The sequence below is a fragment of the Silurus meridionalis genome, chromosome 18 (assembly GCF_014805685.1).
Source record: "Silurus meridionalis isolate SWU-2019-XX chromosome 18, ASM1480568v1, whole genome shotgun sequence".
NCBI classification, from domain to species: Eukaryota; Metazoa; Chordata; class Actinopteri; order Siluriformes; family Siluridae; genus Silurus; species Silurus meridionalis.
Window position 1 is genome coordinate 6545304 of NC_060901.1, and position 27112 is coordinate 6572415.

General features: G+C 37.8%; 1 protein-coding gene and 1 long non-coding RNA gene across 14 annotated transcripts in view; one reads left to right on the plus strand and one right to left on the minus strand.

Annotated features, from left to right (window-relative positions):
* Positions 1-3185, plus strand: part of flncb (filamin C, gamma b (actin binding protein 280)) — a 69885-nt gene extending 66700 nt beyond the window's left edge. For all 11 annotated transcript variants that reach the window (XM_046872638.1, XM_046872639.1, XM_046872644.1 and 8 more), the window contains 4 exons: positions 10-186; positions 614-832; positions 1780-1986; positions 2214-3185. In XM_046872638.1, the coding sequence (XP_046728594.1) occupies positions 10-186; positions 614-832; positions 1780-1986; positions 2214-2401 (791 nt within the window). In that variant the 3' untranslated portion in view covers positions 2402-3185. The remainder of the gene's footprint in view (positions 1-9; positions 187-613; positions 833-1779; positions 1987-2213) is intronic.
* On the minus strand, positions 37-26368 carry LOC124400845. 3 transcript variants are annotated; one of them, XR_006928452.1, is made up of 3 exons: positions 26084-26368; positions 12627-12750; positions 37-167 (listed from the first exon to the last, which is right to left on the minus strand). It is a non-coding gene; the product is annotated as an uncharacterized LOC124400845 (long non-coding RNA). The 3 variants fall into 3 exon arrangements; XR_006928451.1 differs by lacking the exon at positions 37-167 and adding an exon at positions 7925-8722; XR_006928453.1 differs by lacking the exon at positions 37-167 and adding an exon at positions 12140-12175.
* Between the last annotated feature and the right edge of the window lie 744 nt (positions 26369-27112).

Genomic DNA, 27112 nt, shown 5'->3' on the forward strand with positions numbered 1-27112 from the left:
TCTTCACAGACAAGCATGCCATTCGCTTCATCCCGCGTGAAAACGGAGTCCACTCCATCGACGTACGCTTCAACGGAAGCCATATTCCTGGCAGCCCCTTTAAGATCCGTGTGGGAGAACCGGGTCAAGTTGGAGACCCTGGCATGGTGTCTGCTTTTGGGCCTGGCCTGGAGGGAGGAACCACAGGTAAGTTTGACTCACTTAACAAACACATGCAAAACAAACTCAACTTGAAATCAAGTGTATCTGGAGCAGTGCGTCGAAATACAGTCGAGTGCATAAGTTTACATCCCCCTAATAAGACAATAATCTCATGGTAGACATTAAACATTGAATGCATGTGTTTAATGTCATCGACGGTTTAGGATAGAGGTACTAGAGAATTGCTCAAAGTAAGCACACACTCTCTCTGGAGGCTCTCATCTCTCCCTCTGTAATTCTTTCTGCCGCTCAACGAAGCATGTTATGGCATATTAGCTATTTTTAAAAGTCAACCTATTTTGCTATACAGTAAAATAAACAAAAGAGACAGCATGGGTCAGTGGAATACTGAGAAATACAACATTTTCTCTGTTGTTTAAAACTAAAAAGTTTCCCTGTCTATGTCTCAAAGGTGTGCCCTCTGAATTCATCGTAAACACAGTCAACGCTGGAACCGGAGCGCTCTCCGTCACCATCGACGGACCCTCCAAAGTGAAGATGGACTGCCAAGAATGTCCCGAGGGTTACAAGGTGACGTACACACCCATGGCCCCTGGCAGCTACCTCATCTCCATCAAATACGGAGGACCGCAGCATATCGTCGGCAGCCCGTTCAAAGCTAAAGTCTCCGGTAAGACTATTGTTAGACTACACAGTGATATTTTCAGATCAATCTGGTGTATGTTCAGTATAAGGAAGACAACAGGGAGTTTTTTTTGGATGGCTGTGGAGGATGTGTAGTCTGTGTCGGATGTGGCAGACAGATGATACACGGGTTGCTGAAGGATATTATTATCATTATAAAATTATAGCTTTATATTACTAATAACACTTCAATGATAGAAATCATCATCAGAAACACTGTGAATGATTAAATGATACTGTTATTTATGCCTTTTGAAAAAGTTACCTCAGAAACGGAGTGAAAATGAAAGTAGACAGACAACAGCAATGTATGATTTGGATTTTACAGCTAATTTTGTTACAATCACTTGTAGCTTGTTCTTCAATACCTCAGTAGTCACCTATTTGTGGGAGTGAAACAGAAATTATGTACTGTACACAGTACAGCTTCCAAAATTATCTTAAGTTAAGTTAGCAAAACTTGTAATGGTTTTAAGAACACCGTAGTTAGCTGAAGTGTATCAGGCTTGCTAGCAAACTTGATTACTGGTTTACACACTGGTTTATTAACCTAATGTTGGTAGTGTAGCTAGCTAATGGTTTTGCATCGTACAAAATACTAGTTCCCACAGTTTACTAGTTTACATAAAAGCAACTTGCTTGCTATTGAAATAACAGGCTAATTATAAATAGATGCGAGTAAGACTGGCTAATTTTTAGTTCAGTACTAGCTAGTTAAACTCGACAGGAGCTGGCTTGTAGCTGTAGACTTGTAGGTAAATAAAACAAAGCTGTTTATTACTAAATCTTATAAAGCTTCTCTGGATAACATTTATGCAGGTCTGTAAGATAGCTAGCTAGTTAGTATAAAGAGTACTATAATTAAATTAAATTATATATAGCTCACGCCCATATTTAAAGTAGCAAAGTGTTAATATTGTTTTTTTTTTGTAGGTCCACGTCTGTCTGGAGGACACAGTCTTCACGAGACCTCATCAGTACTTGTGGAAACAGTGACCAAGTCTTCCACCGTGGCCGGCTCTTTTGCCTCTTTGCCCAAATTTTCATCTGATGCCAGCAAAGTGGTGTCACGGGGGTCAGGTCTCTCGAAAGCCTTCATCAGCCAGAAGAACACCTTCACAGTAGACTGCAGTAAAGCTGGTGAGAAAACCAACTCATTCCTTACTGTATTCCTAACCTACAGAAACCAATAGTGAACAGCTATTTTTTTATAGAATTGTTTTGTACCATTTATACAGCTTTCCCCAGCTATGCTCTTACAGTTGAGTGCAAAGGTTTGCACACCTCAAGGAGTGGTCAAATATTGAGCAAAAAACATGACTGACTAACTATAAAATTGTATTAATATGCGCATTTTATTTCCGAAGGGACGAACATGCTGATGGTGGGTGTGCACGGTCCAAAGACTCCATGTGAAGAGGTCTATGTCAAGCACATGGGTAACAGGATGTACAATGTCACATACACGGTCAAGGAAAAAGGCGACTACATCCTTATTGTCAAATGGGGTGATGAGATGGTGCCCGGCAGCCCCTTCCACGTCACAGTGCCTTAATATGGACCTTACACCATACTCCTTTTTCTAAACTAAGAGACTTGGCTGTCTGTTCTGGAGGAAAGACAGCACTCACTAAAAGTGCCAAATGGTTTCACATCACATCACAGTATTGCTTAGTTTCTGTGCCAACTGTGCACTATGTTTGAATACTATTCACCTGCCTTTTTCTTTTCTTTTTTTTTTTTTATAAAATAATTGATTCACTAGTGTTATTTTCGTGGCTCTTTTATTTCTGCTAATAGTATTTTTTGTACTTTTTGTTATTGTAGAGAATGTATGAAAGAGAATGTCAAAACAGCCAAATTGATTATGATCTTTAAAAAATATAAATATATTCTTATACAGCCCTAAAACATCTGAAGCAACTTCAGCTTTTATTTATTTAGTCAATATTCTCTTTTTTCCTTGACAATACTTGTCTTATTTTCCAGAGAAAGAACTATGGCCGCCACAGTTTTAAGGCTTTTTTTCTTGTTGATAAACCGTAAGTGGAGAAAGGCTAATGAGAAGCATGTTTACTCTTCCTGATTTTTCCCGCTGTGCCTCCTGACAGCATTGCATGATCTGGGGAGAAAGACTTTTGTATCACTTTTCATTGAGAATGTTTGAAAACCCATAGACGTGTAAGCAGAGCAGTATTACAGAGTGCCATTTTATAGTGATTTTATATGAATGAAACAATTGTGTATGAAAACAACGTAATCTAATGTTTGTTGATTCTGTGCAGGCATATTAAAGTTTTATTTGCTATTTTGCCATTAAAAAAAAAATGTGCACTGGATCGTTGAAAGCTTTTGTTTTGAAATAAGACGACTCCTGCTGATCTTCTCAAGGGCATCTGCATTGCAAGTGTAAATAATAGATTAATATAAAGCCTTGCATAAGTGTTCACCGTCAAGAATTTCCACACAATTATCCAGAACCAACATAGAATGATGTCATTTATACATTTAACGCACTTTGGTCCTTTGCTCAAGGGCCTAGCAGTTCCTTTCTGTCCAAAGGAAAGGTCAGTGAAAGGTTATAAAGTATAAAACTTTCTTTCGGCTTCTTCCGTTAGGGGGCGCCACAGTGGCTCATCCGCATGTTTGATTTGGCACACGTTTTTACAATGGATGCCCTTCCTAAAGCAACCATCCCATTTATCCGGGCTTGGGACCGGCACTAAGAGTGGCTGGGGTTGGTTCCCTGACTGGGGATCAAACCCAGGCCACAGCGGTGAGAGCACCGCATCCTAACCACTAGACTACCAGGGAACCTATATCAGTCTGAAAAGCTTCAAAGATACTGTTCAACACTATGCTTTTATTAAGTTTCAATATGAGGGTGAAATTAATCTTTATATGAATATTAGGTTGCAAAATATCAGGAAAAATTGCTGGTTGGGTAAAGATTTATTAGGCATTTCTGAAGGAAGCTATTTGATGGGTAAGATTTTTTAAACATTCAAAGCCGTAACTGAAGGATACAACACTGGGTATGTAAAATGTACAGGACAGAGGGAGGTTTATGTTTCTTGTCTTGGTATTTTTACCTACAGTATATAAAAAAAATCAAGCCTAATAAGGGAATGACGACTTAAAATATGATTATTATAAAAACACGCTTTGCTATATTAGATATAACTATATTAAGAAATAAAGTATTTTGTTTCAATCTTTTTTTTTGTTTCAATCTGAGGTATAAAGGAAGCAAAATACTTAATAATGTGTTGTTATTGGCAAGTAATCCATTTTGTAGTGGTAAGTCTAAGTCTGTCCTCATTACACGACTCTGTGCTGTAGTCATTTCCAATAACAGCACATTCCACAATGTTTAATTTCTCACAACTTATAACCTTCCCATCTTTGGACCTGTTGAATACTTATTAAACATTCTACAAACGTTCTCTAGTCACTGGGATTTCAATATGATAACGAGGTGATATTAATTTACACTGTGATACTTTATAACATATTGCCCTGCTCTGCTTATATGGAGGTTTAATAAAAAAAGAGCCAGTGATAAATGCCTCATGGATAAAGTGGTGCTTTGTGATGAGGGTGTAAATTGCAAAGGCATTGCATCCTGGTAAATTAAACTCACACATTCCTGCCGTGAATTGTTTCCTTGTCATTTTAAAGCCAGCGAGGGAAGAGATAATTAGATGTGAGATTTGAGAAGCACATCCTGTAACACAAAATGGCCTCACAACCTGAGGCATGTCTGAATTCTTCAGGAGCTAAATTAGACACTGACCTGGGCAAAAAAAAAAAACAGAAAAGAGAATGTGTCTATTTTCCAACTCATATCTTTCTATGTAAGGTTCTTAACTACAATGGAGATTGTTTGCTGTTTAGTCTGTCAGAATTGTCTGTATTTTAAGCTTCACACCCTCCATCTGGGGGGTCTGGGGTTAATGGAGGTGACTGGTCGTCTTATCAGAAAATGCAATCGGCTACATCTGGGAACAAGACAATCTGAGGACAGATTGTGGCTGCGATATCGATGACAAATAACTCTATTCTGGCAGTTACGGCATACTGCAAAAATACACAATAGACACACAATGTTTATGTAGAAACAGCAGCAATGAGCATGAGCAGCATAACAGATGCTAATGAGTGATCATGTGTTCAGCATGTGTCGCTAATTCATACTGTTTATAAATACAAGCTCGGTTCAACAGCTAGGTGATGGTACATAATTATAACACACACACACACGAAAATCATATATCTGTATGTCCAAAGCAACACCATATTCACTGTAGAATGCGATATATGACCTGTCATTACAGTATATTCACTACTATTTACTACAATACACATACATTCAATTTAAGGTGCATCTAGGCATCCATCATGAGATCACCAGGAGAGAGCACACTAGGAGTACATGTGAATGAGCTGGCAGTCAATCTCAGAACAACATGCACTCACATACACATATAATTTACATCTTAGTTTAGCTAATACACCTAGCAGCCTGTTTCTGGTGGTTGGGATCCAAAGCCTGTAGAGCGGCCTGCTGTATGGCATCAGATCCTCTCTGCTGCTTGAACATTTCTAAGATGGTTTTATATTATAAATCAGGTCACATTTTATATATAATACACAACAGGTTAATAGCTATACTACAAGGGCTTTTCCCTACTCTAGTTAATGCCTCCTGGATCACCATGAAGATCCTTTCAGCCACTGAAGTCTAGAAAAGTCCACGATCTTTGATGGTGCAAACAAACGTGACATTTTGAAGAATATATAAGTGGTATATATTCAGTTAAAAGACTGGGAAGGAAACATCTAGTATTTTTTATTATAGTAGGGATAATGTAACGCTAACAATAAGATAGAAAATGTACAACAAAATAAATAGAAAGTAATATACAATACCAATACAAAATTAAATAGAGAATGACCCCATTTTGAAAATAACGTAAGTTGAGGCATGGCCTAGCCTACCCAGAAGTCTTAAATAATGGTAATCAGTATTGGGCAGTTTATAATCTGATAATTTAACAAATAACAGTACATCATTTTGCAAAACAGAGCCATTTACATTACCATAATGTCTAAATATGTATGTGGCAGTGGGCATTTGAAGGATGGAGCCAGACACGCTCTGTTTTAGGACCCCACAACTTCGATAAAAAGGAAGAGAGACGGGAGCTAAAATTGTGTACTGACCCAGCAAAAACACACAAAAAAACGCACTCTTACACTGAGACAACTGAACTCTGTCGACCGCTGTCGAGAGTAATGCATCTTACAGGGTGGGAGATGTGCACGTTCTAGTAGTTTCCCAACATATAGTATAAAAATAAAATGTCAAGCAAAACGTTTTTTCATGTCACTATCGTCACTGAAAAAACGTAAGTCGAACCTTCGTAACTCAGGGACTAGCTGTATAGTCACAAGCTTGTTCAAGCAAGTAGAGTCCTCTGTTGCTTGTTCTTTCCAGGTTATAGAAAGCACAGATTGTAGATGTATTTGCATTTTTATGTCAGTTGAGAGACACCTTTATCCAGAGTGTTTTATACAACTACCAGCAGTGACTGCATGGTGGTGCTCGGGTTTAAACTCATGACCTTCTGATCAGAAATCCAACGTCTTCAGCATGGAGTTACCACTAGCCACAGATGAATGTATTGTCTATCCTCTGAAATTCATACAGAAAACTAAGAGCAGCCATGTTGTTAAAGTCATCAATAGAAATCTACATTAGCAAATGATCCGGAACACCAAAATTCAAAGTAAAGACTAAAATGTAAATCAGAGACGAAAGACTTGTCTTCAATTGAATAATTGTTCAGCATGATTGGACTGCTATCACTTGACCCAGCAGCAAACTGAAGGAAAAAAAAGACCCAGAATTGTTCAAACAAGGAAAAGAAGAAAAAAAATTCTAAAGAAAACAAAAGGTTTCTGAGGACTTTGTGTTTACTCGCTAATAACACCTAATATTCTGTGATTACAACTATGGTTCAAATAGGATCATCATGAAATCAGCAGAAGTGCAGCCAGGCAACAAATCATCAAAAGTGACATTGCTTTAATAAATGCTTTATTGAACAAAGACTATGGCGTAAATTCTGCTGTGAGAGAAGAACCCAATTAGCAAAGAATTGTTGGTTGGTATGAATACGTTTTACCACATCAGGTATGACAATAACCACAGTATATTTAAGAGTCTCTATCTCAGTGTGTGTGTGTGAGTGTGTGTGTGTGTGTGTGGTAAAGAGGCCCAGAGGTATACTGTGTGGAGCAGGTGAAGTAAAACAGCATGTGGTGGTCATAACTGAACCAATACAAATTGTCTATTAAAAAAAGAGGCTTAAATGAATGAAATAGTAGCAAATAAGAGCTTTCACATATGCAGTGTTTAGTCTATTTTAATTGAATTCTGGTGTTTTTTGTTCTTTGGCCAGGAACAGATTTAAAAAAAATGATAAAGGTGGACTCTCTGTGACTCAATTTGAACTCTAATGATCTTAAAGGGATCGTCTGAACTGACCTGAGAGCAGGATGTAAACTAAATGTACCATGTATAATAAATAAATAAATAAATAAATATATATATATATATATATTTTTTTTCCTAATAATTTTGTTAGTGCAGATACTGATTTCATGTTTATCAGTGCGAGTTTTGTGATTTCTACACACAAATCATTCTTTCTTTTTCCTAAGGTCAAAATTATGTGCAGCATTTCACCAAGTAGGCAATGGACAAAACATAAATTTTGCTATGACTTTGAGTCAGGAAATGGAATTACAACCAGTGAGAGAAGATAGATAGATAGATAGAGAGAGAGAGAGAGAGAGAGAGAGAGAGAGAAAGAGAGAAGGACAGACAGGTAGCCAGGTAAATACAGTAGCATGTAGTTTCAATGCTACACTTGATGTCTAGTGACCTTTGATTTGTGCAGTTTCGATTTTCCTCCACTTGATGGCAGCAGGGACTATACAAATGTCTATTCCCATTTGCTCGTTTGCACAAAATGTGATACAAAAGAAATGTTCAGATCGAGTCAGTTAGTAGTCATTTTCTACTTTTAGTTTCAATAAAACATATTGAGTGCATTATTAAACACCAGTTTCTGCGCATTGGGCTGCTGTCAGGATAGCTAATGTGTGATACTGCTTTGTATGTGAAAGAGAAATACAGAGAGATACAGGAAGTGTAAGAGTGAATAAATTACTATATTCTTCCTTTCAGAAGTTTTGGTTTCTGGTTGCTCTTTTGGATGATAAGAAAGTGGTCAGATTTTTGCTTGCGCTCAGACCATCTGGATGACAGTGAATGAATACTCTCTCGCTCTCTCCCTCTCATATTCTTCCATGTTCTCTCGCTCTTTGGTCTAGTTGATCATTATTGTAAAACATGCTAATAGCTTAATCGTTTTACATGCTGTCCAAAAATAAAATGAAAAGCCTCTGGGAATCTCCCGGTTGATGCCGCTATAATTGTTTGTGTCCTTCTGCTGTCCTTTTAATGGCCTGACTCATTAAGATGCTGTGGATTCACATACAATGCTTCCTTTTCGCTTGGGTTCGAGCATTAATAAGCATATTATTAGTCTGAATGGATGGTTGGTAATTAATACTCTTCAGGGAAGGGAGGCAGGGCTGGGAAGAAGAGGACAGACTCCAAAGGACTAAAAATATCCCTCCTATTTATACGAGCCGGAATTCTAATCCAGGCGGGATGACGCACAGGACGGCTCCATTACAGAGCGCAAGATCCAAAGCGTTGCTTCCCTCCTCCTCTCATCCCTCGTGTTTCTTCTTTCGTCTTTTCACCTGTTCATGACTCCATCAGGATCTCGTGTGGAACCTGCCAGAAATGATAGTGATTTTAATTTTAGAAAGTGTGCTGACTTCAACCTCCTCTCTCATCACGTCCTCCATAGGTCTTTTTTAGCCTATATACACACACACACACACACACACACACACACACACACACATTATATGATCTCAGAACACCTTCATCTTCTGTACCGCCAGTTTTACAGGGTTTTGGAAACACTTGAGATTCTGGTCCATGCAAATTGTTGGAAATGTGTCCGATTTGTTCGATATGTTGTGTGTCTTCATAAGCTTTTCAGTCCTTTGAGTTACCATAGACTTCAAATTCAAAACATTGTAGTTTGTCCTTCTCTGCTCACAGAACCTGTGCTCAATCTGACACTCTTGCACTAATTTGTGTAGATGCATGCATTGTGTTGGAATGATTTTGCAGATGAATGTTCATCTTGTAGTTTCCAACAAGGCTAACAGTTTTTACAGTTTCTATTGTAAATGGTTCGTGTTCTGTACACAGCCCTGTCTGTAGCTGCTATTCCTGCATTGAATAATTATATATATATATATATATATATATATATATATATATATATATATATATATATATATATATATATATAAACTTCAATGCAGGAATGGCAGCTACAGACAAGGCTGTGTACAGAACACGAACCATTTACAATATTATATATATATATCTGTGAAAATAAAATCATTATTAATACATTTGTTTTAATCATGCACCAAGTCTCAAGACTCAACAAATTAGCATTCAACACTTCAAATATTCATAAATAAACATATTTTTGTGCTTGGAGTTTTGCTTTCAAACAGTATGTGATGCATTTACAATTTGTTTTTACACATTTTTCATTTATTTTGACTGACACCTTTATCCTGATTGACTTACATATATCTTATTCATACAACTGAGCTGCTTTGGGGTTAAGAGCCTTGTACAGTGTCCCAAAGTGACGGCTTGGTGTAGCTGGGATTTGAACTTATGACATTAGGAGCCAAAATCCAATGCCTTAACCAGTAAACTACCACCTGCCTGCTTGGTTACAGTGTTTACTGTTTGAATTCTTCAATACACATTATAAAAGTTTACTTTCACCCCAATGAACAGTTTAAAAGACATGTGACTGAAGCAGATAACAGGCTTCTCCAATTAGCCACTTTGTCTAATCTTTTTTGTGTGTTGCTGCTTGTTCAGCCTGCTATACCTCACCACACAGATGAAAAACGCCGTTACCCTTAATTACCTCTCCGTCTTAGGTAGATGAAACATCTGATGGTTAATTTGCCTTAATTCGTCAGTCATTCACTGGCTTAATCAGTGAAGCAGCTCCTCCAAAACCCTTAGAGTTCTCCGGGTCTAATTGGTGTAATGGAGAGCCTGTTTCATCTGGAGCGATGCCAGATTCCACTGACTTTCTTCTCTTTCTCTTACCTGTCTTTGTTACTCTTACTGGTTATCAGCTCTGTGTGATACGACAGGCCTTTTCACACACACTGACACTGCTGCTGTGGTCGTGGGGGCTGTCAATTTGGCAGTCACAATGGGGAAAGTCCTGCAGGTGTGGCTATTAAGGGCATTTTGGGCGGCCAGATGCCTGTGATGTGCACATATATGATGTCAGTTAGACTCAAGTATGGATGCTGAACTACTTTCATTCAATGTCAAATGAGTTTCTGGCAGGTAAAGACAAAAAAAACCACCATATTCTAACATTTAGAAGAGTACAATCTGGTCACAGCTGGAAAATAATCGCACATTTTTCCACAAAAATTTCCCTGGAAATTTTCTTAGGAAAACAATTGTCAGCCTGAAAAATGGTGAACTCAGGGCGGCCCGGGGCAGCCCTGATGGAAGGAAATACTGTTTGGAATTGCCCTCTAGGCTCCTGTTCAGCAAATAAAATGTGATGTAAAGCCCTCGAGGGTTCCCTCACAGTGGTGAAAACGTGATGAAGTGTTCTAATGGCTTCTCTTCAAATGGAAGGAATGTGATGAAAAGCCCACTTGGGTGCTGCTACATGTTGGCATGCTCTTGGTGAAGGAAATGAGATGCAGTGCCCTATAGGCTGCCCTCAGTGCAAGGAAATGAGATGACGTGCCCTCTGGGCATTCTTACTATGTACAAGAAAGAGCTCTCTAGGGTATGTTTATAGATATGATGTGTTTTTGCCCCAGAGAGCTAGATATGCAAGAGCTGAAAAAACTTTTACAGTAAACAATGAGCCAAACAGTAAATAACCCCCTTCACTTCTCTTACTCTTTGCTTTCAATGTTTCATTCTCCCTCACATTCTGCTCTGTCTTTTGTATCTTTATACACTAGAGTTTTTCTCCCATCCCTCTCTCTATTCCTCTCCCTCCATCCCCTCCTTTACTCTTTCCACAGCAGTTGTAGCATTTGTGTTGAGGAAAATAGAAGCGACCCGCTTTGGGACCTGCAGCTTTCCACCTGAATCACTGACTTCATTCCAGACCTATTTACTCATGCATGCATAACACTCATACACAAGAGATAGAGAAAGAAAGAAAGAGAAAGAGAGAGAGAGAGAGAGAGAGAGAGAGAGAGAGAGAGAGAGAGAGAGAGAGAGAGAAAATACATGGATGCATTTTGTGTTTTAAAAATAAACAGCTAGTATTTTTACACACAGGATGCAGTATGTAAAATCCTCCAGTTATTGCACTATACGCTCAAAAGTATTGGGACACCCATGTTTTCCAACCATGTGTGTTTCTTCCGCAAACTGTTACTAGAAAATTGGAATTGTATAAAATGTCCTTGGATGTGCTAGCATCACATTGGTTCGTCACTCAATCTAAGAGACACAAAACTGTTCCGGCATGTCAATGTCCCTGCGCACAAAGCCAGCTTCATGATGAAATGTTATTTGATCATATGTATATGATAGGATATTTGGGGTGAAGAGAAAGGCTTGCAAGGGTTTAGTCCTTCACAGTGCTGTTACAGACTCAATTCTGATTGGTCAAAGGGTTAGAATTATAAATAGCACAGGTTATTAATATGTTTATTTCATGCACTTGTTTGAATGCAGGATGCATTTGTTTCGGTTGTAACAATGTTTACCACGATTGTAAAGTATACACTGTACATAATATTGAAGCAAATAAAACATTGGTGCTATTAAAAAAAAAAAACATCTGTATAAACATTAATATAGTGGAATTTTCTCTAACTAGAGGTAAAGCTATAACTTTGTAGAAAGTGTTTTTTTTTACCTTTTTTTATTCTTTTCAAGTATGGGAATGCTGGTTCTGTGCAATTTCTAACCTCATTGTCTCATGTCAAGAATGCATTAGGGAAGAAATAAACAGCCGATATTTGTGGTCATTAACTACATACACATACACATTGCATATACATCTTTAAAGAGTGTTTGTATCCTGTTGAATGGTACAGTCTTTTTCCTGAAAGTGTCCTTGAGGAAATTCTCGGTCCCTAGGAACTGAAGACATCATACAGTAGTTGTAGATTCTATGGGTTTAGTTGTAGCTGATGGGATTGACAGTTTGCTGAAAGGGCGCTTAATTCTTTTCTGACTTTTTTTTGTTCTTTACTTTCTTTTTTACTCTATGGAATAGAAAGCTATTACGTTTCTCATTATGACCATGTGAATCCTTTAGTCTTTATTGGAGGCAAAAGGTATGAAGTTGACGTGTGTGTGTGTGTGTGTGTGTGTGTGTGTGTGTGTTTGACTGTACCAGCATGGGATATAATTGCCTGGGTGATGGACATTTGCTTCATTACTCCAAATGTTTTTTGAAATTGTTATTTTGTCTGACAGTTTCCCAATGCCAGGACAAGTATAGCAGAAATGGGGGCTAACCTCTCATGTAACACACACACACACACACACACACACACACACACACTGACAAATGTGCATGCACACCTACCATAATTGGAGGCAGACTGAATCAGGCGAAAGAAGATGGGGCAGAAGGGAAGGGGGCAGGACATCGAACTATCTGTCTTTGTCACCCTACTTTATCACCTTGGTCTCTGACTCATGCACACCCACTACACACACAGACACACACACACACACACACACAATAAAATTACTCATTAGTATACAGTATTTTCATGTTTAACACAGTGACATGATGCTCTTCTTAGGGTTAATGGGTCTGTATGGGTGCCATTATTTTTTCACTCCTCAAAATCATTTGACATTCAATTAACAGGTAATATCTGTTATATCATTATTACCTCACTTCTACTTTTTCCTCAGGTAAATACTGTTCCATTAGCCCTGTAAGTGTTTATATGACTCTGTGGGACTGGTTGTGTTGTGTGTGTGTGTGTGTGGTGTGTGTGTGGGTGTGTAGGCCAGCCGATATCCATATTGAACAGGTGCTTGTGAGGCTAAGCTCAGTATGAAGAAAGCTAAAAGTAGGGCAAGAAGGAGCACTTTTTGGGAGGTGACCGATGCTCCCAGCATGTCTGAGCTAATATAGAACTCTCAATCTGTCCATGTCTTAATCTGTCCTTTTTTTTTTTAACCTGCGTGTGTGTGTGTGTGTGTGTGTGTGTGTGTGTGTGTGTGTTTGTAGGCAGTCAAAATAAACTACAATAAATGGAAAATAATATTAGGATAACTGACTTTTCCATCAGTATTTGCTTCTTCTCTAAACTGTTACGTCATAGTTACCTCAGAGTCACACAATTGCATACAATATCTTCAGATGTGTTAGCATCGAAATTTCACTTCACTTAGGAGACTCAAAATTGTGTTCTGCTATAGAGCTTTTACCGCAACCCTATGAACCATCTTTTGGCTGAATTGGATCACTGACTGCACCACAGGCTATCTCAACCTACATCAGTTCCTGACTTTACTAACGCTAATGTGGCTGAAGCAGCACAAACATTCGCATCCACACTCCAAACTCTGGTGGAACATCTTCCCAGAAGAGTGAAGTTTCTTAAAATATTAAATGAGGACTAAATGTAGAATAAGGTGTTCAAAAAGCGCATATGAATCATTTGGTCAGGTGTCCACAAACATTTGTCAATATAATATACTATATAATATTATATAATGTTATATAATGTTATGTTATACTTTAGCAGAAACTTTAGCAAAGTGGTTCTCATTAAGCTTGTTGCACTTTGCCAACTCTAGGATTTTAACTTATGACCTTCAAACAAGGTACCTCTATCCACATCTACATCCACTGAGCCACCACTTACTCACTAATAATACATGACTAATATGCAACTCAAAAAAAGTTCAATTTCATGTTGTATTTTTATGATAGTTATGAAAATCACTGGCTGTTTGAAACATGAATGTGGCATCACCTCCATGCTCCTGATGTCACCATTCTTGAGCCATGCAATGCAGAAAAACTTTTAGTGTGTATAGTGTGAAAAAAAAAAAACCCACTGAGAAGCATAACAGATGGAAAAAGTTTCAACCAGACATTTTGGGTTTTAAAACCGCAGTTGTTCTTGTGGAGGCTGTTCTGTCATGGATCTGTTAAATAAGGTGTTGCATGGATTTTTAGGAGTATTGCATGGATATTTATTGAGAGGTTACTCACAGTGCTGCTGTGTAACATATGTAAAAGGGTCGGTAAAAAAAGAGGTGAGTAAGAAAAAAAATGACAAATTATTTTTAGTGAGGTTAATGGAATGCAAGACATTTGAACATGCTTACTTTTATGGTCAATGTACAAGTGCCGGTATGTACACACACTTCGGTTTGTGGCACTGGGATAAATACACACATGACAAAAAATTTGGGGTCATTTTTAACCCTATAGGTGAAAGGAAGATCAGTAAAATATAAACAAAATATAAAGGCACAATGTCCTCCGGTTTCCAAAGTAAGAAAAAAAATCGAACAGAATGATCTTTAATACGACAATAGAAATTCTTAAAGACAAATACATGACATATTGTATAATGTTGCTAACAATAAGACTTGAAACCCCTTAAATAATATGCTTTGAATGTCATAATGTATAGTTAACATGCGTCTGTAGACTGTGTCAAACTCGGTAGATGCCCTTATCCAGACCAGTAAATCTCCAATATTTTACATTCTGCACATTTTACTGTGGTTGATTTTCAAGTCCCACCTTCGCTGCATCACCCCAAAAAATGAAATACTTCAAGTCTAAAAATGCCATATTTAATGAAATATCTAGTTTTGAATCAATAACGTGAAATAGCATCAAGTACAAAAATAGAGAAAATAAATGGGCAGTTTGTTATCACCTTGTCTCACTGTCACCTTGCAATCTGTGCAAAAAAGGGCAACTGTATTAGGCAAGAACGTTGAACAAGTCAAAAACAAAAAGAACACCATGTTTGTTGTAAATTGTGTTTATTGGTCTACTGCTTTTATCTTGAAATGCTAATTAAAGCCAATTTAAGAACCTCCAAAAAGCAAGTATGTCTTTAAAAGTCATTTGAGAACTGGTAGAGACTCAGATGTTTGGACACCAAGTAAAAGTTAATTCCACCACCTCAATGCTAGAACAGAGAAGAGTCTAGAAGCATATCTTCCTTATACCCTGAGAGATGGTGGGACACAACGGGCAGCGGTTGAGGTTCAGATGGAGCTGGTGCAGTGAGATAAGCGCTGAAAAGTAGAGAGGAGCTGGTCCATTTCTAACTTTATAGAAGGGTTCTACAGTAGCTACAAGAAGCCATTTGAGGGAACATAGCCGTAGGGTGGTGTGGGAAAACCTAAGAAGGTTAAAAACATGCCGCTCAGGTCAAATGCCTTTCAGAGGCAGACTTGCCAGGAGGAAGTTGCATTAGTCTGAGACTGAATATGCACCTAAATGGCCTGTGTGGACAGAAATGAAAACATTCTCCTGATGTTGTAAAGGAGAAATCAACATGGATGTGTTATCTTTGCACACAACCTTGAGGTAACCAATGACAATGACTTAAAGTGAGATCAGAGATCTCGACGTTAAAATAAATCACCTGGGATGAACATCAGTATACACACACTGTGGTAGGCATGTGTTTTTGTTGTCTAGTGTAAATTTATGTTGTCCTTTGTAGCACCTTGGTCCTGGAGGAAGGTTTTTTCAATTTACTCCCACTGTATACGTTGAAATATATGTTGAAATGACAATAAAAGCCACTTGCCACTTGACTTGACACTGGTTGCCCAATCTCTGTGCATCATTTTACACAAACCCATTTCAGAATTTACATATGTACAAAAATACTTAACATATTTGAGTTATTTAAAATCAATATGCATGTTAATCCAGCTGACCTGAAAAGTTCGACTAGCATGAAAATATTAGCCATGTGACTCACAATGCTAGGACACATACAATGTGGCATTCTTGCATCAGCATCCAAATCACTATTAACACACACTAGCATTTAAAATGCAATGCATGCATAAACAGAAGATTCACAGAGCACATCGTCCCCAACGAAAACTTCCTAATTAAATTGTTTAGGTGTGCCACTTACTCACTCAGTGATTCCATAAAGCATTTATATTTCAGTCTTAAGATGAATTCAAGTGTCAGCTAATTAAATACTACACACCTGTTCAAACTCTAACATCCAAATGTGCGTCTCTCTGATCTGACCAACGATTCGAGGAATGAAACGAAGATGAGGCTTTGAGCTTTACCTGCATCAATATATATGCCTGGTTGTCATGGCAACAGAGCACCAGGTTTGTATAATGCTTGCTGGCTTTACTGGAGCAGTGAAGTCAGCTAAAGTGAAAATATATAGAATGCATACATTTATAAAGTCATTGAAAAAAGTAGATTCCATCTGAATCCATTTAAATGGCTGAGTAGGAAAGCACTGTTTTCACCCATCTCCATGACTTGTAAACAACCTTTTGGCCTAGTTGTACTTTGTTACATGCGATTGGGTGCATTAATGACCCATCAGGTGGCCTTTGAGTAGCTGTTTCTCATGTGGAAATGTTTTTTTCCAGTCATGCGCATCTGTTTCTGCTTTCCCTCAACTCCTCTCAACCTTCCCCTGTCCTTCTCTTACAGTCTTCTATTATATTATCGACCCATCTTGATACTAGGTTCCTCATCTCGTCTTTTACTTATAGAGTCATCCAAAGAAAGCTATTGGCCTCCAGATTGCACAGTGTACTATTTCTAGAGCTGCGAAAATCATGTCTTTGTGGAGGGTGTGTTTCTTTTTAGCAACAACCAGGTGTGAGAAGGAAGTGCCATTTTTTTTCTTTCTCAAGGCTGAGTAAATAACTTGAATTAACCTGGAAGCTTGTGTTGTAAAGTTGGCACATAGTATTGTTGGTAGAAAAGAGTAGTTAATCTGCTCAGCATTTTTTTTATTTTATTTGGTATTTTGACTTGATTTAAATGTAGAGAGTTTTATGTCTGAAACCAGTGGCGGAGTGACCTTGCTGTCTTTGTCCTCTTAAACACATACAGGAACTGAAAAACAGGTTTCGATTAAAGCGATTACTCTCCTGACTTAGACACATCAGACAAAACATGAGTAATAAAAAAAAAAATCAAATACAACACCAATAGCAACTTCACTACAACCACCACCACTAACATCAGTGACACCACCACCAACATCAGTGACACCACCCCCATCAGCAATGCCACCACCACTAACATCAATGACACTCCATCAACACCACCAATAACATCAGTGACACCACCACCATCATCACTAACATCAATGACACTCCACCACCACTACTAACATCAATGACACTGACACCACCACCAATAACATCAATGACACTCCACCAACACTATCAATAACACCACCACCACCAATAACATCAAAAACTAAATAATTATCTTGCCTCCTTGCCTTCCAAAAGTTGTATCTTTCCAAAACTGAACTCACAAACTTCCCCCAAGCTTTTTTTTGTGCTCTGTCGATTGTACAGAATGATAATGAGAGCAGTAATGAGACGTGCTTGTTTTTTGATCAGCCTCCTCCCTTTTGAGAGCCAGTAAAAAACCTTCAGGAATGATGAAGCCGAGGTCAATCACATTACGATTTGAATCAGTCCACCAAATTAGCTTCGAGTCGATCGATCGTACAGGCCTTACAGGAATTTTTTTTTTAATTGCTCATGGAAAAAAAAAGCCAATTAGAGTTGAAGAAAATCAAATCGGCTCCAGTTGTTCGTCGACGAGACCGTATGCTTTTCATGCGCAAGGTTAAAAGGGCTTCTGTACGCGTTTCATGTGCGAGGGGTTTCGAATGAGCAGATGCTCCTGAGTCGATGGTGCTCATCACCTCGCTTACCATTCGCATATTTTCACGTCATTCGTTTTTTCACAAGTCGTGTTGCTTCTTTCGCGGCTCTTGGTCGCCGGATAAATCTGCAGCTGTCGAGTCCATGACAGTTCTATTGCCATGCCTGTTCACAGATGTTTTAAATACTCCTCTAATAAGCTGAGATTTTAATCAGAGGACATCCAAAGTGCCCGGCTGTGTTCATTTTCCTCACAGTGTAATTTTTAAACAACGCTATCTTAGTTGGTAGTCTCATCCAGGCTAACACCTTAATTACATAAACCATTAAGGATGCTTTAATTCAATGGGAAAGCGTTGATTAAACTCTCGAAGGCATAATCCATTTCGGCTTGGCTCATTTTACTGGGTTGCCTAATTCACTAGCAGGGACCATCGCCCAGTGTGTGAGTCTGCTCGATCATTAAACACAGCCTTCGAATGTAATGTAGAGGACAGATCGAGGTGCCCTGGTTCTGAAGTGTACGAAAAGTCAGAACCTTGACAATTGAGGGAATACTGTGACCCCACCTGAGGAGTAATTTTTTTGACAGGGTCCTTCTTGTGTGTGTGTGTGTGTGTGTGTGTGTGTGTGTGTGTGTGTATTTTTAAATTCAAGCTTCCCCGCACTTTGACATCGTTTATCCACTGGTGATTTAGTGTTAGAGCTGAGCTTACATAAGCAAGCAACCAACAAAAGAAAGTACAATTTATTTCCTTCCTGCCACACACTGTCAATGTCAGAACCTGCTTGTCACTGTGTGACACAAGAGAAATAGTCATTTTGCTGTGCAATGGCTTGTGGTCAAGGTGTGTATGAGTGTGTGTGTGTGTGTGTGTGTGTGCAATGCTGTATTAATCAGTGCTTTGCAAGCAGGCCATGTGCAGCTGGTATTGTTTGTTTGCAATTAACATACAGGGCACAGTGATAAAAACGGTCTGATGAAAATCTGAAGCACCAGGAACTTGGTGTGTCTGTTTGTGTGTGAAGGTGAAATGGTATGGATTATGAATTGAAGTAAATTTGCTTGTGTGTGTGTGCGTATACTGGCTCATTTATTGGTGAGACTATGTACTTCACTATAGTAAATATGTCCATATTTATGTACACATATAACCATGGTGTATACTTTTATATGGTGTATACTTCCCCTTGTGTATACTTTTGGTAAGAAAGACCACAGCTGCAAGGCTCCAGTCAGTGCGTGCTATAGCTACTATTATCTCGATGGCATCACTTCACCAAAATAAGTAACAAGTCGAAGCAGGAGACAGCCGGTCCTGGCAGCCCACTCTGTGCCTGTAATTAGCGTGTTCTGCTTACAGAGACCTGACACATAGGGGGAAAAAAAACACAGCTTTTTTTTACCTCTGCAAATTACACAGCATTTAGATCACCATTTGAAAGGAGTTTTTGAAAGAATTAGACTAATATCAAACCACCACACAACATACTGCTAAGGAGAAGCTGCGGAAAACAGATGGGTGCATGCTGCACTCTTTTTGCAAGCATCAGAAGCAAAAGACTTCCATGGTGCTGGGAACGTTTGGAGCACTAAGTCCTGAATGGGAAAGCAGGCACCCATTGGGAGACTTGGTGACGTGAATTGGGAATAGAACACAGCCATGTCACAAATGTTAAGATGACCATCACTTTGTTGTGTGAGATGAGTTTTGGAATATAACAAGCTTTTGGTACTATATATTTGCCCTATTGCTTTATCATTTGGAGATTAAGAGTTTAAATCCCAGCAACACTAAGGTCTAAGGGTGCAAAACTGACTATCCTTTCTGGGTTTGAGAGATGGGTTTGAGAGATGGCATATTCCCTCTCCTATCATTTAATAAAAACACAACCAACCATATGTCCATGTATGTGGAATAGGCATTTACATTTATAGCATTTGGCGGACAACCATATCTAAAACAATTCACAATTATCTGATTTAACTTTTAAATAACAGGTTCTGTTTGGCACCAGGTCCAATTTGTCAAAATCTCTCACTTTCTATTGAGAACACTATTATCTTCTAGTCAAGTCAAGTTTATTTCTATAGCGCTTTTCAAAACAGACATTGTCTCAAAGCAGCTTTACAGAATTTAAGAGTTAAAGTGAATGATGTGTATTTATCCCTAATGAGCAGCCGTGGCGAATGTGGCAAGGAAAAGCTCTCTTAGATGTTATGAGGAAGAAACATTGAGAGGAACCAGACTCAAAAGGGGAACCCATCCTCATTTGGGTGACATCAAGAGTGATTATAGTCTTTAAACAATACAGAACACTGGACAGTAAAAACTAAAATGAGCACTGGAGTGTAAGATTATAAGTAATGTCCTTTCTACAGTCTTTTACAGTCATTTGAGATTATAGAACCAGGAGCTACTGAGCAACTCATACAATGGCTCAACATTTGAGATCATCATAAATCCAACACCAGCTTCTCCATGTCAGAGCTTTTAAACCTTCAAAGAGTTCCAATGTCCAAACTCCACATGAAGTAGGATCCAAATGGTGCTGGTACGTCTCTAGATGGTTCGGGATGTTTGCAGGCATCTACTTCTTTAAAGGTCCACAATCTTCATGAGGTGGGACGTGAATGGATCTTCATCCATTCCTCACATCCAATTCCACAGCTATTCTTTTGGGTTACCTCACAAACTCCTTCATAAACTTTAACCGGTCCAGAACTCAGCTGCATTTTTAATTACTAGAACCTCCTCCATCGAGCATATTCTCTCTCCAGTTTTTTTATCATCTACTCTGGCTTCCTATCAAATGTCAAATAGAGTACAAGAGTCTGCTTCTCACTTTCAAAGCTTATCATAATCTTGCACCCTCATACCTCTCTGACTTGCTTCATACCTACACCCCAAAGCACACTCTCTCAGATCTTCCTCATCTGTTTCCCTCTCTGTACCTTCTGTTTATTTAGTTACTTTGGATTTTAGGGCATTTAACTGGGCTGCCCCATATCTCCGGAATTCTCTTCCAAAATCAATACAAGAAAGTGACTGTCCACTTTTATATCATGTCAAAAAAGTCTTTGTGCTTTCTGGTTTAACATGGCAAGCTAGATTTTCTGTCTCATTAAGTTCAAGAAAGAGAGAAACTAACCTGTTCTGCTGACTTTTAGCATTAAAGGTAATTAAAAACAAAAAACTAATTGAGACAGTGTAGGTGTCAATAGGTCAATAGTTAGCCTAGTGAAGAATATATATTATAATAATAACTGTTGTTTTTCCTCTGAGCTGACATGCATTGCTTTACCACTTCCTTAGTTGTTGAAGTTGCCTTTTTCCATATCAGAGTAGGGTACGCTGTAACTACTGCATCAGCTTGAGTCTCTGCAGCTTTTACATTTCAATGTCCTATCCTACATGTCCCTGTACAGCTAGGACCGGATCTTTGCTGACAAATTGGAGACACTGAGCCGCTTTGAATAAAAAGGGGAACTCATTTCAGCACTAATTTGCCAGTCCATCTGTGGCTGATCTGTATGCTGGAGGAAATGACATCATGCTCCATTACATCTGCAGCTTCCTCTCTCAATCCACCCCAAACCCGGCTCTCTCTTTATTTTCACAACCAACTGCTCTCCACCCCAGTCTTGCTGCTGTCTCTAGGTTTAGAAAGCATGAAGAAAAATCTTCTTTGAGACAATCTTAAGACAATCTTCTTTTAGACAATCTGTTTTTCAAACAGGTATATGTGAAGCCATTTAACATTTAGAGTGCTGAAATTTTAAGCATTGTATTGTTAATCATTTTGCTTTTAACAGAGATTATGTGTTGACTATGAGATTTATACCACAGCCATTCTGAATTCTTGAATCAACACTTATTAATATTTACATTTATAAATACATTGTATTTATTGTTAATGGTTTATATTTACTGTCTCATAGAAATATGGCTTCACTTTATTTAATTGCTCCATATAATAATAATCCAAGTCAAATATTAAACAGGTTTAAAATTGGCATTAAATAACAAACAAAAGCATAATCTGTAAACGCTTTCTGCTGGGAGCTGTTTAGTTTTCCATTATTGTAGGAGCATCAGCATGTGAATTTGGTCCTGTTAAAATAATATACTATATAAATCTGATTAGATTAAATTAAACTTTGTCATTGTGCAGAGTACAAGTAACCAGAAATGCAAATAGCAATATCTCTATATATAATATATACTGTACGTACATGTATACATAGAATATTGTGTTCAATGAAAAGGGCATGTATAAGGTAGTAAGTGGATGCCAGCTAAGTGGAAATGACACATGTTCAAATGTAGAGACACATTGTGCAGTGAGATGAGGTAAAAATATCTGCTTAGAATGATTTGAAAGACAAGTAACATGGTACTGCAAATTACAAGAAACAAAGGCTATGAAGGTATTCAATAACTATAGACCACTGACATCAATCTTATAACTGGACTCAATTAATTATTAAAGCTACATAATAAATATAATACATTTGTCCCCCTGATGTTTCCACACCAGTTACTCATTTTTACGCTTTGTCCTTCGGTCACATGTTTAAGCTTGTGAGTATGTGCACTTGTGGAAGTTAGAAAAACAGGTATTGTGGAGTTTGCAACACAGTGTCTGGAAGACTGATTGTGATAACAGCCTTCTACAGATCGTCTTCAGTTAGCTTCTCCTTGGCCTGGGGAGGCAGCAGACTGCCTGCAATCCCATGGCCTTTTCACCTCATTAGAGAGATTAAGAATGTGCTACCTCACCAAGCCAAATCCACACTTGGTCCAGAGCCTTGGCCCCCAGGGTCAGTGATAAATCAGTGCTGAGTTTGGCACAGGCAGCCAGAGGGCATGTGAGAACTGGCTATGGAAAGATAGATTGGACTGCTTTGAAAATGGCACAACGGAAAGGCAGCAGAAAATCCAAACCCCTACTACTTTCATCTAACAGGAATCAGAGGGCTGGAAAGCAGAGACTACATTTTCATTGCCATCTGGCACAGACTGGATATTGGTGCATGCATGTAAACACACCCAATTCTTTTCCACATCTGATACTGGCTACTTTCACATGGGGTTGTAGATCTGAAATGTATTTATCATTTGAATTCCATCTATATGCTCCGTCATGTATCGGAGCAATGTGGCTATATATATTGTACTCCATCAGACAAAGTGGATAATCTCTAACTATAGAGTAATTATAGAAGACCTTGCTTAGAATTTGTTCATTCTTCATATAGTCCAGATTTGGCTAAAATGTCTTTTTTTTTTTTTTTTTATCTTACTTTAACCAAGAACAACACTCTGGGTGTCTTTAGTAATTTGGACTGTGTGTGACATACAAATTATACAATACAATTTGATTTTACTTTTCCACCAGGTGGCTTGAGGTTATGGATGTATTTACACGCATTAGTGCATTAGTGTTTCTGATCACTAGACATTGTACTTAATGCAAATATTCCATATTTCAAATATAATCTTGATGCTATACATGGATCTATTCATCAGGGTAAATGACACCTTTTTCTAAAAAAACCTAGCAATGTATTTTAATTGTAAACATGGTAAAGAAAGAAAAAGAAATAAATAAGGAAAGGTGCTTTATACTTGTCATGTACTTTACAGCACAGTGAAATTCTTTCTTTGCATATGCTCAGGGGCCCAAAGAGAGGCAGGTTGGTGCCCACCCCTGACCTTCTGATCAGTAACCCAGAGCCTTAAACACTGAGCTTAAGTTTTACCAGGTTGAGTTTATGCGTAGATTTGGTTTGGGCATTTTGAATTATTTAGCTGCAGTCATAAATAAACGAGTGCAAATTGCCTGCAGATATAAACAAAGTTACCCGAATGTGTGTGTCTTTAATACTTATAAAAGCAGGATGATTGATGAAATTAAAGTCCTAGTGTGTACTATCTTGCTAACTGTATCGTATCCTAGATCTTACAAGATTTGTCAGATTAATAAAGAATTTCAGAAAGTACAGAAATTATATTAATTAAATAAAAAAATGATAATAAAAAAAATCTAACTAGATAAACGCAAGCATTTGTCCAGCTTTGATTCCATCTCCATCTTGCTTTCTGTCACTCAGTATCCATGACGAGTCTTTACAAGATTCCGGGTTCACCCTAAGGGCAGAGCAATGAGCACGCTCGACAGCTGATGAATTCATGATGGTTCAGATGCAACTTATAAACCATTCGTTTGGCTGCAGTATGCGCAGATATAACTCCATTCGTCACAATACCAGCGTGCTCAATTGATGCTCGCCCACACGCTTCCTGCCGAGAACGCATTTATGAGATGGATAGAACAGCGCGGGAGAAATGCATTATGGTCAACTTCACTTGGACTGCATTAGCTACTGACGCTTTATGTCACCGCACTCAAGCGTATCATGGTCATATAGTTCGTTTCTTATGTGTATTATTCCATTTCCGATTGGCACAGTCACTCTGATAAGTTGTTAATACTATAAATGTAAATTCATGTAAATTATTCTCTTTGACTTTGTTAGCGCCTTTCATAGCAGACTACAGATAGTGTCATCAGGGACAAGTTTGGTGCTAAATATACTTTGCTAGCTTCCAAAAAAAAAATTGCACAACACTTAATGACTTCATCAAATAGGGAACATAAATATCATCCATAGAAATGTAGTTCAAGCTCATATCTTAAATACTCATATAAAAAATTTAAAAAAAGCTTGGACTATTTTTTTTTCACGCATGAATATATTAAAGGTTAATTATACCCCGCTAACAGATCTGACTCCTAACTATGCAATTAATCTTGCCTACTCACAAGGGAATATAGCTGGTGTGCAATAACCCCCTGTCGCCTGTGTAAAACCTCAATGAGTGTCTGAGTCAGAGAGAGTGATCGTTTTGATAATTTGTTGGCACAACCCTTGTATGCCATGTGCGTATTCTTATTAATCAGTAGATACAGTAAGATACAGTTAAGCAGTGGTCTTGATAATGCTAAACATTTGTTTGTATTTCTAACAAACATTTGTGGCTAAAAAGATTAAATGATACACATATTGTCTATTTCAGAGTAAGGGTGAGACTGTGTGTGGAAGTTAAAAAGGGGACCAATTTGCACTCTGGTGTAGTCACAACTAGAGGTTGACTGATTTATCAGTTTTGTGGATTAATTAATGATTGCTGAAACTATCGGCTATCTGCCAACATCCATAATGATAGTTTTTCCGGGTTGCGTCTGTTGGTGGTGTGGCTCAGAAAATCCACTGTCATTATATAGTATGAGAGCGGCCTCTAGAAGCGAATTACTGACACCATGTGCTGTTTTTGACACGTGAGACTATGTGAGACACGATGACGAAAATGCGATGAAAGTGATGACACTTCAAATGCATTTTGTAATTTTTATTATGAATGTTACATTTTGTTTCAGTTTGAATTAATGTCTTAATTTTCTTAATATTTATTCATATAATTGTTATATTCATATTTAGCACATTTTTATGATTAAGTACCGTTTTCATTTGGTTTTATTATTTTTATTTTCAGTATTTTACTTTATAAAATATCGATTGATTAATCGATTATCGGCAAGTAAAATCCACGTAATGTAGGATGTAAAGGATATCTCAGCAATCTATCGTGCCATTAAAACATTTGTTAATGTTCCCAAGAAGTTTTGTTTTCCCGATATTCCCAAAAAGTTTTGTTGGGAAAACAAAACATTTTTTTTTTCATGGAATTCTTTAGAGCATGCTAACCACACATCAATATCTACAATTAAAATGTTCTGCCCATCATCTTGGATTTTGGCAAGAATTTACCCCATCCTACAAAAACCTACTACAAACTATTCAAGCAGCATTATATACGTCAACATCAAATCATGGCACAAATCAAAGTCAAACCAACATTGACATTGAATTTTAAGGTGTAGCTCAGCGATTAAGATGTTGTACTTCTGACCAGAAGATCATGAGTTCAAATCCTAGCACCACCAAGCTCCCATAGATGTGGTAATTTGCTCGGTATAAGGGCATCTGCCAAATGCTATTAAGTACAATTTTAAATACTTCAAATTGTCTGCAAAATATTCAAAGTTTTTTAAACAATTATCTGAATCATTAGCTTTTATTACCGTTAGTTATTGATGTCCATAGCCAAGCATCCTAGGTGAAGCAATGTCCTCAGGAGAGTTTGGAGGTGGAGCGATGTTCTCAGTGGGGAAGGTTCTGCTTTATTCTGTTACAAGGTAGATCTAAGAATCAAGGATGTCAATTGCAGGAATTCTTAACTAAAAAAACAACAACTAAGAAGCAAAGAGAGACCATACATGCATCCACAGACCAAGTTCCAACAAAGGCAAAACACAAATCTTAAATAACAAGACTAATTGGTAATTTCAAATGTGTTGTGCAAAATCAAAAAAGGAAATGAAGCAGACAACAATGGAAGAAATTTTAAAAGTGCATAATAGTGTCCCCTGGTGGTCCGGAGGGGAATTGAGCAAAATAGGTGATTGTAACGTCATATATAAGTGCAAAATTATATACTATATATATATATATATATATATATATATATATATATATATATATATATATATATATATATATATATATTTCAGCCTTTTCCTCCAGATTACAGCTAAGAAGTCTACCAATTGTGTAAGAGCGCATTAAACCATGGACCTTCCCCTGGGCTTGATACAGGCCACTTTCTATTTGTGAATCTCTTATTATAAACTTTTTATCTATAATTCTTTTACTTTCTCTACTTTGGTAACATTGAAGACTTCAACTTGCTATTAGATCTATCTATCTATCTATCTATCTATCTATCTATCTATCTATCTATCTATCTATCTATCTATCTATCTATCTATCTATCTATCTATCTATCTATCTATCTATCATCTACTCTAAGTGATAACAGCTGTACAGTGTTGCCAAGTAATGTAATGAAGCAGATTTCTCTTGTGTCAGTACTTTACTTCACTATTTATTTTTTACTTTTACTCAATACATTATTACACACATATCTGTAATTTTTACTTCTTACATTTTCGAAACAAGCTTGTCACTGTAGTTTAACCAATTTCGTGAAATGTACATTTTTTTTTCTTCTCATTGCGGCGTTTTCAGTCCGTCAACTTATTTGCTGTCAT